Raw genomic sequence first — 12,780 nt, forward strand, 5'->3', positions numbered from 1 at the left:
CATGCATATATTGGCAAGGATTTTCTTAGGGTTTTGGCTCATAGAATCAAGGTCAATCATAGACATTGTTGCCTATATAGTCAACCACACATATCATGCACCTAAGGCCAGGTGCCACGCGCAACACATCGGCCCAAAGGGCAATCGGACTGAAGCCCTATCTAGCTGTCTAATACGGTAATACATTAGAGAATGGTTTGATGTTTTTTTATTATTTATGATTTATGAAACCTGAGCTGTCATTTATTTTATTGAATGTTGAGTCTTTCACCTATTAGGAGGGTACACACTAATTTTCATAGAGTGCTTCAAACTTGAGATTTCAATTATTGATAATGATGACCCGATATGTTTAGATGCATTCCCACAATCATAATACTCTCATCATTGCTGCCACAGGTGCTCATTCATTCTTTTTTTTCTTTATTAGTTTATTATGCCAGGAACAGAAGCTAGGATATTCTCTGCCCCTGCCTAAAGCAGATCCTGGCGCTTCCTGCTTTGCACCTCCAGTTCTCATATCAGGAGAGGTAGTTAATTATGCCCTCTTAACACTAATTTCTCCTGGCGACCTATTACTAAAACCAATTCCTTCATTGCTTTACCTAATGTACTTACAGGAACCAATCCCTTCACTCCTCCAGAACATACACATGCCACATTAGAGGTACTGATAGGTGTACGAGTAGCATATAAAAAATTTTATAGAGCCCAACCATTTTTCAAACCACATACAACAACCACCCTTAACATGCTGCAGTGATACTAACGCAGGTGAAAAGTGCCTTACCAGAAGAAGGCTATAGCTTGCTGCCCCTCCTGAACAGAACTACGTACTTCACCAAAGTCAATGTCCACTACATAAAAGGCACTGAACCTTGCTGATACTCTGCTTTTGTCGATGATGACCAACCCTGGCATCATGCATCTGTAAGTTACCATGGCCTTGGTTTGCTTTTGCTGTTGTATAGGTTCATTGTTTTTCTTTGTCAAACTGTCATATATTATTCTTGATTCATGGCACTTCTGTTTCGACTCACATCTCCGTCTGCACCCAACATACATCAGTTATGATAACTCTATACTCATGATCAGGTGCTGCTTCAAGAAAATTCACGGGAGCCGCTGGTTCATGAAAGCATGAAACAAGCACTACAGCAGCCAGTGGCTTCCCCGAGTGCCAGTTGCACTCGGGAAAGGCCCAATTGCACTCGGGGAAGCCTTCCCCGAGTGTAACACTCGGGGAAGACCCTCCGGCTAATCCTCATCCGACAAAAGCGTCTTTCCCGAGTGCCGAAAATCGTGCACTCGGGGAAGACTTTGCCGAGTGCCGTGCTGGCACTCGAGAAAGATTTGACGCTGTTGGCCGACGGCCGACGCCGTTTTCTTTTATTTTTCTTCCCCGAGTGCAACACTCGGGGAAGATTTTTGAATTTTTTTTAAATAATCTTTGCTGAGTGCCGCAGCTCAGGCACTCGGCAAAGAAATTTGTTTTTTTTAAAAAAAACCCTCTTTGCCGAGTGCCGCAGCTCAGGCACTCGGGGAAGCCACCTCTAAAAATTCTTTTTTTTTTGTTTTTTCCTTTTCTATGTAAACAATAAAGCATATATATATCACAAACCACAAATCAACAACAATATATCACAAACCACATTTATATATCACAAACGACCAAATTTGTCCAAAATCCACAATATATTACAAACCAGATCGATCTGAGCTGAACTGAAAATTTCAGTTGGGGTGGAGAAAAATTCCAGGGAAGGGTCGTCTGTACGTACACCGATATTTAACGAGAAATTCTAGCTCCGGAGGACAATAAGTCCAGAGAAGTGTCCTCTGTACACGATCAATAATTAACTAGAATTTCTGGCTCGGGAGACGAATAATTTCAGGTAATGTACTGAGAAGAAGTGAGAAAACAAGTGCCCTGAACAGTGATTTCAGATGTAAAAGTGATGAATACAAAAGTTGTTCAACTCATCAAGATCTACAACTTTTATTTTGGTCATCTTGTCATTTGACAAAATTTGAACCTTTCAAATTTGAAATTTTAAAAAATGACAAGTTCGAATCAAAATTTGAAACCCAAAATGATTTCAACATAAAAAGTGATGAATACCAAAATTGTTCAAATCATTAATATCTACAACTTTTATTTTAGTAATCTTGTCATTTGACAAAATTTGAACCTTTCAAATTTGAAATTTTGAAAAACGACAAGTTCGAACAAAATTTAAGACCCAAATTGATTTCAACATAAAAAGTGATGAGTACCAAAGTTGTTTAACTCATGAATATCTACAACTTTTATTTTGGTCATTTTTTTATTTGACAAATTCTTAGCACACATTGTTCACTAATCTTACATATATCTCATATAATTTATAAAACCATATGAGAAATGTGTCACATTTGTTCAGCTACTGTCTTATGCCTTCCAAATGTGAATAGAGCTGATTCAGTTGTGTGCATATGTGCTTCAAGTAAGGATGAAAATAGGATCTAGATTACCAATTTCTAGGAAAATTCTCACAATAATGAATTATACAATATAAAACATTTGTGTGTGTGAGAGAACCGTGTGCCGCCGAACAAGGAAATTTGTTATAAGTTATATGGGATATCTAGTATGTAAAAGAGAAATTAGGTTCACCTGCTTTCTATAAGAACAGAAATCACTGCAACCAAGAATCATAATGTTGAAAACTGCAGAAACAAGTTGAGACGTATTACAAATAAAAAAATGCTCTAGTAGTATTCATAAAACACGTAACCGGTGTATACTGATTTAGAGCAGTAAAAAATACCAAGATAAGCTTAACAACCTTGCAGCAGCTGTCATCTACTACATCCTTCGTGTCTTTAGCAGTAATGGTCTTTAGACAGGGCAACCAGACTTACTAATTGCTCTGTTTTAAGATCCAGTCCAACTGATTTTCCAAGTAGATAAAGCAGCGGACTTCAAATCTGACTGACCCACAGAGTGAAGGATGAGTATACTATTGTACACATATACTAACATGTACATAGAAGACTTTATTTAGGGTATAAATGCGCTACCATGCAAATGTTTACTGATCCATTATAGTGAGCCAAATAAAATTGGTAATAGAGTGAAGTGAAGGACTGAGGGAGAAAGAACTTACCAAGATGATAACACTATGAGTCCACTCATAACTGCTCTAAATGGATCAGCCAAGGAACTTAAATTGTAAAGAGGTCATACAGATCAAACAATCAGAATACCCCCCCCCCCCTAAATTACCGGAAAGTACTTGGTATCGCAACTCTAAATCAGGGAAGAAGAAGATTCCAAAATAATATGACCCAGCACTAATTAGTACTAATTAGAATGTCCAGCAGTATTAGTTTTGTTTCCAACCAGGGAATTGGCAACATAAATTCAAGATGAAGCACAAGTTCGACAGATCTTCAAGAATATCTTCTACTGTGTGCTGCTTTATATTTTCTTATATACGAAACAGACCTTGCTCATATACATGAAGAGCATTAGAATTTGCATACACAGCCATTGAAAGGGAATAAAGAATTAAAGAAAACCCAGATTACCTTGGTCCAGTAGTGGTTACACAAGAGGAACTTGGAAATCACCAGATCACATCTGAAAAAAGGGTGCACTAATATAGTTCAATTTCAAGGATAGATTACTCCAAAGATTTCACAAATAAAATTAATAAGACTTTCGCTAGACAATAGAGAAAAATGCTCCATGAACAGTTATCAGATATCATATATACCAACTTGATAGCCGCTGCAATCAATAGGGACGAGGTGTCGGGGATGGCCGGATGGAGGGCATCTTGATTGTAGAAAGCATCATTCTTCTCCCCTTTTTTATATCCTAAGCAATCAATTTCGAACTGAATCAACTCAATTAGGAGTAAGTAGGTTAGAGGAACTAAGCTATCATTGTCAGGGAGGGAGATGCAAACGGGTAGGGTGCATCGGAGGGAACCTGACCTCTTGCCTCAAGTGGTAGGACAGCTCATCGTGACCGGCATCCATGGTGGCAGTCTCTTCCCTGAGTGCCCTGTTCTGGCACTCGGGAAAGGGCCTCTTCCCCGAGTGCCAGGGAAGGCACTCGGGGAAGAATTTTTTTTTAAGTTTTAACGGCGTGGGCGGGGTGGACCGTCAAGTAACATGTTTCTTTGCCGAGTGTCGATCTTCCCCGAGTGTTGCACTCGGGGAAGAGGGCCTTTGCCGAGTGCTGCTCTTTACCGAGTGCCAGGATCTCTGCGGCACTCGGAAAAGCCTCTCTTCCCCGAGTGCAACACTCGGGGAAGATTCTCTTTCCCGAGTGCCCGATTTTTGGCACTCGGGGAAGCCAGCGACACTCGGGGAATTTTGCCTCTCCCGTAATGAAGCAAGATGTTGTACCACAGGTTCTTCAATGCAATCATTCATTACATCAAGATCTGTCATCAAGCCTGGGCAACCCAATCGCCATGTTGGCATTGAAACTTTTTTTGTGTGAATATAGTAAGTTTTGTAGCAGTATCCACCATTGTGCAACCTTCTTAAACAATAGGTTTAGACGTTCAGTAGCAGCATACAATATGCTCCCATTTTAATTGTAGAGATCTAAACATCTCTTGTTCAATCAACATGGTTGCACTATTATAATACACAAATTGAAAGTGTTTGTTCAAAACGGGCGCAGCGGAGCGCGCCTACCAACCTAGTTTTGATTCATCGAGAGACGAGAGCCGAGAACCAGAAGCCTTCTCCTAGCAACAATCTCGCAGGGCCCAATTTGGTAGAGCTCTTGCTACTTCAGATTCTACAAGGAAGCTGATTTTTTTTTTTTTTTGCGAGAAGTGATTCTTCAACTAAAATTGATTCCCTATAATTCTTTTGAATAAACTATCTGCAAATAGTGATTTTGTGCGCTTTTCTGAGCCCTAATTCATTTCGGAGAATCACTTCACAGAATCAGTAAAGAACTACTTTCAAAATATGTTGAATTATTTGGTTTTGCAAAGATTACTTCCTCAGCCTAGGAAAGAATGCAACTTTAGGGTCTAGTTCATTTCGGAGAATCACTTCACAGAATCAGTAAAGAACTACTTTCAAAATATGTTGAATTATTTGGTTTTGCAAAGATTACTTCCTCAGCCTGGGAAAGAATGCAACTTTAGGGTCTAGTTTTTGTCCTTAGCCTAGAAAAAAATGCTATGGAAAGTGAAATTAGAAGTCATGTTGGTGGGACAACATTTTTTGCTTGCAGGCAGCCAATGACAACGTAGAACCAAACCCCACATGTCATTGATCAGTGAGTAATTAGGCTGATGTTATAGAATTGAACAAGTATTTGCTACTATATTTAAAAAATTCCTTAATTTATATGGATTCCACAGTTCAGTTTACCGTCTCCAATTCTATTGTTTGGATTGACGATCAATTTACAAGCAAAGATTTTGATAAATTCGGCCCGTGGGCTACAGCCGCCGGATGCCGTTTGTAATTGGGCCACGTTTCGGTGCCCGTTTCATCCTCCCACTCTCCCCTTCTTGATTGAGAGCCGGTTAGTAGAACCGAATCGAGTCCAGCAGCAAACCCCAGCCCGAGCACCCGAGACTCCGTGCGACCGAAGCGAGAGCCAGCGGAACCGAACGGAAGCGAGACTCCCGGCGGCGAGCGAGATGGACGGCGGCGCCGGCGAGGAGGCGAAGCAGGAGCGGCACCTGGTGCTGGCCCACAAGCTCTTCCTTCTATCCCACCCCGCCGTCGACGACCTCTCCAAGGTCGCCCTCCGCGCCGAAGTCCTCGACACCGTGAAATCCGATGGTACCGTGCCGCCGCTCCTCTCCTCTCTCGCCTTCCTCCGATGCGGCGGCTCCTGATGTGATTTGGTTTTGTGGAATCTCCAGATATGGCGACGCTGTTCGAGTCGCTGGTTGCCGCGGGTGTACTGGAGGCGGACGCCGCGCTGCTGGCCGAGATGCGTGGGAGGATTGACGAGGAGATCCGCAAGCTCGATGAGAAGTGAGTAGCTTCTTCTTCTTCTGCTGCTGCTGCTGCTCGGACGTGGCTTCTTTGCCGTGGCCATATCGATTATTCATCTGGTACCGTATTTGTAAACGCTTTTGTGGTAATGATAACTCAGGTTGTGCCATGATCTGTTGCTTGAAACGAACCTACCTTAGTTTAGGTGCTAGACATAGGTGGAGGTGGTAAAACTTGCGATGCGTCGCACTGGATTGATGTGTTATGGGTTATGATTTAGGGCTTCCTTGGGGTGAGAATAAGTTCTATTGAAAAAAAAAATCCCCCAATTTTTTAGAGTTGTGCTTCATTGCGTTCAACACTTATGTCCACACTAAGATATAGTTGATATCTTTGAGGTGGTTTGCATTCCAGAGTATGTTGTCATCCTCCCTGCATCTACTTTTGCTTATTGTGTTTCTGTTGCATGGTCTAGCTAGGGTTGATGATGGTAGTTATGGGTTCTAAAGACCACCACAGTTCGGAGTTCACGGTTTTTATGTTCAATTGAACTGATATCAGATGAGTCTGTGCACTACATGAATGAAACTAAGTTAAGTATAGTTCATTGTGAATGAGGTTATCTTTGACAGTCTGAGAAAGAGCAAGTTAAGATAACTACATTAGAAAATTCCAGAGCCCCTGAATTTTCAGCCTTGCAAATATTTGTCTTTTGACTGTATATAATGATGCAATTTTCAAGTGAGTTTACAAGTACGTATTTTGTTCTTCCAAAACTGAACTTTTTTTTGTGAAGAATTGCTGATGCCGAGGAGAACTTGGGCGAGAGCGAAGTCCGTGAAGCACATCTTGCCAAATCCTTGTACTTTATAAGGGTTGGTGAGAAGGTAGGACTTGCTATGCTTCTACAATTTTATCTGTGGCCTTGTTCACAAAAAAATGTGTCTTGTGGTTGACATATTGTTGAACCATTATTTCAGGAAAAGGCCCTGGAACAGCTTAAAGTCACTGAAGGAAAAACTGTAGCTGTTGGCCAAAAGATGGATCTTGTGTTTCACACTTTGCAGATTGGTTTTTTCTATATGGATTTTGATCTGATCTCAAAATCCATTGATAAGGCAAAGAAGTAAGCTCTATCTTTGTCTGTAGTTCCAATCTGTAATTCGGCACACATAGTTAGTGATGATATTTGACCATGTATTTTACTGGCTGAAGCTTGTTCGAGGAAGGAGGTGATTGGGAGAGGAAGAACAGGTTGAAAGTATATGAAGGCTTGTACTGCATGGCAACCAGAAACTTCAAGAAAGCTGCCAGCTTATTTTTAGACTCCATTTCGACTTTCACAACTTATGAGTTATTCCCATATGATACGTTCATCTTCTATACAGTCCTCACAAGTATTATCACATTGGATCGTGTATCTCTGAAACAAAAGGTATTTCAACTTTGTCTACTCTGCTATGTTTCCTTATCATCATATCATGGTTTCCTCGATAACAAGAAATTTTATAGGTGGTAGATGCACCAGAAATCCTGGCTGTGATTGGCAAAGTACCTCACCTCTCTGAGTTTCTCAATTCCCTGTACAACTGCCAGTACAAGTCATTTTTTGTTGCATTTTGTAAGTTCACATATTTAAATAACTTGTCCATACTCCTGTAGTAGTATAAGATTACTGTTGGTACATTTTGTGGCCTGTATTGATATGGTTTATAATTATTTCCAGCCGGTCTGACGGAGCAAATCAAGTTAGACCGTTATCTTCAGCCTCATTTCCGCTACTACATGAGGGAAGTGCGCACTGTTGTCTACTCACAATTCTTGGAGTCATACAAGAGTGTGACAATGGAAGCAATGGCCACTGCATTTGGTGTAACTGTTGATTTCATTGACCAGTACGTGATTCTGTTGTTGCAATTCCCATGAACGATAATTTGGGCCCAGTTTAGATGCAAATTTTTTTGCAAAATGCAACTGTAGCGCTTTTCGTTGTTATTTGGCAATTAGTGTCCAATCATAGTCTAATTAGGCTTAAAAGATTCGTCTCGTGGATTTCGTCTAAACTGTGTAATTAGTTTTATTTTTTATTTATATTTAATGCTTCATGCATGCGTCCAAAAATTCGATGTGACGGGGAATCTTGAAAAATTTGGCAAAATGAAGTGGAACTAAACAGGGCCTTGGTTTTCTCATACTGTGTTGTATTCATAAAGTCTTCCTTCCACTTGTAGGGAATTGTCACGGTTCATTGCAGCTGGGAAGCTTCACTGCAAGATTGATAAGGTTGCTGGTGTTCTGGAGACAAACCGACCTGATGAGAGGAATGCTTTCTACCAGGCGACCATCAAGCAAGGGGACTTTTTACTGAACCGCATACAGAAGCTTTCACGGGTCATTGACCTGTAAGAACTGCTGTTTGTGTTGGAGCTTTTCCCACAATTGGTGCCCTGCAAATGTTTCTCACTCTAGAAGGGTTGGTCAACTTATTCACCACGGCTTCCATAAGACATGAGCATTGCTCTCCTTGAGTGGGGAACAAGTCTTTAAGAATACTTGTGTTTCAAGCGCGAATTTGGTTCATGTATCCCAAGGGTTTACAGAATGAGGAAAGCACTGATCAATTCCATGGACGTTTCATTCGTCATGAATGCTTGTTCTGTAATTTGAAGACGCATATTTAGGCTGTCTGTGAATTGCTCCCTTAAGTTACTACGTTTGATAGTCTGGTGCCCTTTTGACCTACATAATGTGATTTGATACGCAACCCGTAAACAGAGTTCAGTTGAATATGATGCAATTCATATCCGCACTGTACAACCACATACACTTTCAAACCTTCCAAGAAATCAAATCAACATACAGTTGTAGTTGCTCTATTTCAAATTATAGTTTGTTTTAGCTTATCTGGGTACGTAGATTTTACTATATATCTAGACAACATATCCGTATATCTAAGTGTGTAGCAAAAACTAAAAAACCAAAGACAACATATCCGTATATCTAAGTGTGTAGCAAAAACTAAAAAACCAAAACAAAGAGTAACTTCACCTCTTCGTCGAATTCTGTGAAATTGAATGAGAAGGCATGATACACGTTAGTTGCAAGGAAGTTGCACGTTGTCTCTTTGCAAAAAAAATTAGAAGCTGGGAAATCACGTGATTAGACTGGCTACATGGAGGATGAAGATAGGGTTTAAACAAATGACACTGCATTAGTGAAGCAGTCCCGCGTACTTACTGAGGCCCTGCTTCGACTTGCGCTGCTTCTTTCGTCTCTTGGAGCGGAACTTCTCTTTGCTTTCTGCTTCCTCTTCCCCTTTGCTGACAGCAGACCCTTATCTGCACAAAGGATTCTTTGGCGCCAGTAGTTACATCGAAGTACTTCACCTTGTCAACCACAGTTTTGAGCCCGTCTTTCTTGGAAACTGACTGTTGAGATAAGTAATCTTACTATTAAGCACTAGATTGGATGCTCATAACATGTTTACCGAAAATATAAACATTTGCTACCCAACTCCGCTTGAAAGCAAAGGTCGTTTTAGTTTTGTCCCAAGTCAAATTTCTTAACTTTAACTGAGTTTATAATAAAAATATATGAACATCTACTATACCAAATAAATGCACTATCAAGATATATTTGATGGCGGATTTAATTAAACTAATTTGACATGTAGATGTTGGTGTACTTTTCATAAACCTAATCAAAGTTAGAAATTTTTTTGACTTAGGACAAAACTAAAAATGATCTAAATTTTGGAAGGAAGGAGTATTGAATAGGAGTAAGCAATTTCCATCCTCATGTGGAGCTTAGTTCTTCGTTGAAGAACTATCCAGGCCACTGGACACTATATCTTGAGCAGTAGTATGCGGTAATAATTGAGTGTAATTTCTCATAAATTAGCTTAGGGGAAAAGCAGGATCAAAACTAATGGGGTTTCAACTACTCCATCCGTTCTAAATTATAAGTCATTTTGACTTTTTTGTACATCGATTTTACTATGTATCTAAACATGTGTTATATCTAGATACGTAGCAAAATTGATGTACCAAAAAAGTCAAAACGACTTATAATTTAGAACAACGGGAGTAGAATTACTGTCTAATGTAGGATATGCTCCCTCCATTCCAAATTCCAAATTGTAAATCGATCTAGCTTTTAGAGTCGTTGCTTTTGCTAAGTACATAGATATATAATATTGTCTCTATACATAGTAAAATTTATGTATCTAGAAAAATCAGAACGACTTGTAATTTAAAATGGAGGAGTGAAAGGTCCTTGTTTAGTTTTGGTAATTGAGTGACAACCTAAGTGGACTAATTATGTTTAATGTGAGATACACAGGTGATTAGTCCACAAGTACACTTATGTGAGTAACTCATGCCATAAAGGTGAAATGGCTTGGATATGTTGAAAAGCTCACACATGTGATGAAGGAGCTCATTGCATATGAGATGTGACATTGAGTCACGTGACTAAGGTGGAGAAGATCAAGACAAGGATTGGCTCGACGGACCGGTTGCAAGTGTGAAGGACAAGTTGAGTGATGACTTGGCGCCGATGAACCGAAGCAATGATGAAGAACAAGTAAAGTTAAGATCGATGAACCAATACGGTCACGTGATGATATGAGGTGGATCGTATCATTTGTGATATGGTTGGTGCATGCGTTGTATCAACATTGGAGGAGATGGAATGGAATTCACAAGGCAAATGTATAACCTAGGGCATTTTCTTTCACCGGTCATAGGTGTGTAGAGAAGTTTATGACCGGGTTTATGATAGATGGCTGTACTATCAAGATGGGCAAACTTGTTTGCATATCGATCATCTAGTGCTACTCCAATTATCTAACTTTGCATCGTTGCTAGGATCGAGTGGTGTGACAAGTTGAGTGACTAATCCTTTGAAAAAATATTGTGAAAAGCTAACACACATGCACAAGTTGGTGAACACCAATGTTCAAAAAGGCGCTAGGCGATGACCCATAGCCTAGAGCCTAGGCAAGCCTAAGCGAGCCTAGATGTTTCAAGGCGTTTTTCTAGGCGTTCCATATCTATGCATATTTACATCAAAGTCTAAAAGAAAAGGAGAAACAGGAGAACAATGGGCCAAGAGTTATACAAGAAGGCCCATAAAAACAGCCCAAGCCTAAGTCTGAACAGCAAACCTTATCCCTAACCTCACTTCCCAACCTTATCTATTCCCTGCTCGCCGCACGACTCGCAAGTCGCGACTGGCCGCGCCGTGCGACGCCCCTCTACCTCCGTGACGCCCGTCACCCCTGTCCTTGCCTCCTCCACGCTGCTCGCCAGCCCTAGTCCTAGCCTCCTTCACGCTGCTCGCCGGCCCCAGTCCCTGTCTCCTCCGCGCTGCTCGCCGCCTCCTGGCCGCGCCGGCGGTCCGCCCTCCTCCCGGCCGCGCCTATCCTCCGCCTACCCCCTTAGGCGAGGCGGAACCCCTCCACCTAGTGCGTAAGCGGGCCTAGGCGAGCGCCTAGCAGCACCTTTTTGAATGGTGTTAGCACATTTGCAAAGGTGAAGAAGTTGGTAAAGAAAAAAAATGCGAAACCGGACTCAGGGTGCTACCTGGGTGGCACCACCACCCCTTGTCTGGTGCACCGCCACCCCTGTGGCGGTGACCGGCTGGGAGGCCGAGAGGGAGGAGTTGGCTGGTGCCCTGGGGGGGCACCGTCTCCCCTAGGGCGGTGCCCACCTGTCCCCGTTTCAGAGCAGCTACAGTGGAGGTGGTCACCACCGGTGACAGTGTACACCGCCATGGTACGCGCGGTGCACCGCTAGGTGCTGTCCGGTGCCACCACCGCTTTTCGGCAGAGAGCAGAGGAAGGCGAGGGGGTCACCGCCTAGGCACCGCCGTGCCTAGGGCGGTGCACCACCCTATTTTTTTCGAGGACAAGGGTTTTGTGGGGTTGGCCTGGGTGGTCACCGCCACTCCTGTCCGGTGACCAATGGTTCTGTCGGAATTTGACCGTTGGGGAGGGCACCACCGTGTCCGGTGCCCTCACAGAAACCAGCAGCTTTGCTCTAACGACTCTATTTGGCTTGTGGGCTATAAATAGAGGTGGAGCTCGGGTTTGGGCTGGTTGTTGAACGCCCTTAAGCCTTGGTGGCTTGTGTAGATGTGCTTGGGAGCCCTCTAACTCACTTGTGCTTGATAGTGACCATCCGATCGAGTGAGTGAGCGATTCTAGTGTGATTGCATTGTGAGGTTGCATCGAGTGGTATTAGGTGATCGTGTTGCAAGGCGATGGTGCTTGTTACTCTTGGAGGTTGCCACTTCCTAGACGGCTTGGTGGTTTGTGACTCTGTTGAAGCACGTGAGAAGAATGTGCGGTGCTCTGGAGGAGGATTTGTGAGGGGGATTGTGCTCACCCCGCGGGGATTGCGAAGAGCAACTTTAGTTGAGCTTGTCATTGAGCTACCCTCATTTTCGGGGTAGGTTCCTGCGGTGCCTGGCGTGCGGGCTTGGCGGGTGATGCCAATTAGCCATCGAACCACCAAGTGAACGGTCGACACAACGGGGAAGCTTGGTGACAACCAAGTGAACCTCGAGAGATAATCACCGTGTCAACATTGTCTTCGTCATCTTCTCGGTGGTTTGCATTCTGCGCAACACAAGCTTGTATTTACATTTCATATATTGTGCTTGTGTAATTGCTCTTATGACTAGTTTAGCTTTAGTAGCTTGCTAGTTGCCTTCTTGCTTGTGTAGCATAGAAGTAGCTCCTTTGCGTGGCTAATTTGGTTTTAGTAACCTTGTTAGTCACATTGCTTAGTTTGTGTAGCTAAGTAA

The 12,780-nt window shown here is 42.3% G+C and overlaps 1 protein-coding gene across 1 annotated transcript; it reads left to right on the forward strand.

Moving 5' to 3' along the window:
• The first annotated feature begins 5,560 nt into the window (after nt 1-5,560).
• On the forward strand, nt 5,561-8,691 carry LOC136474148 (26S proteasome non-ATPase regulatory subunit 6). The gene is made up of 8 exons (XM_066471747.1): nt 5,561-5,811; nt 5,895-6,009; nt 6,767-6,857; nt 6,951-7,096; nt 7,186-7,405; nt 7,483-7,591; nt 7,697-7,865; nt 8,202-8,691. The coding sequence occupies exons 1-8, from the start codon at nt 5,667-5,669 to the stop codon at nt 8,374-8,376; spliced, it is 1,170 nt and encodes a 389-aa protein (XP_066327844.1). The 5' UTR covers nt 5,561-5,666; the 3' UTR covers nt 8,377-8,691.
• Nucleotides 8,692-12,780: the final 4,089 nt, after the last annotated feature.

Source organism: Miscanthus floridulus, chromosome 8, assembly GCF_019320115.1.
Source record: "Miscanthus floridulus cultivar M001 chromosome 8, ASM1932011v1, whole genome shotgun sequence".
Taxonomy (NCBI): Eukaryota; Viridiplantae; Streptophyta; class Magnoliopsida; order Poales; family Poaceae; genus Miscanthus; species Miscanthus floridulus.

What these genes read in the sequence shown, in the direction of transcription:
- LOC136474148 (XM_066471747.1), top strand. Translation starts at nt 5,667, where the DNA reads ATGGACGGCGGCGCCGGCGAGGAGGCGAAGCAGGAGCGGCACCTGGTG. An exon ending in TCCATTGATAAGGCAAAGAA is followed by an intron (nt 7,097 to 7,185) that starts GTAAGCTCTATC and finishes TACTGGCTGAAG; the next exon opens with CTTGTTCGAGGAAGGAGGTG. An exon ending in GTCATTTTTTGTTGCATTTT is followed by an intron (nt 7,592 to 7,696) that starts GTAAGTTCACAT and finishes AATTATTTCCAG; the next exon opens with CCGGTCTGACGGAGCAAATC.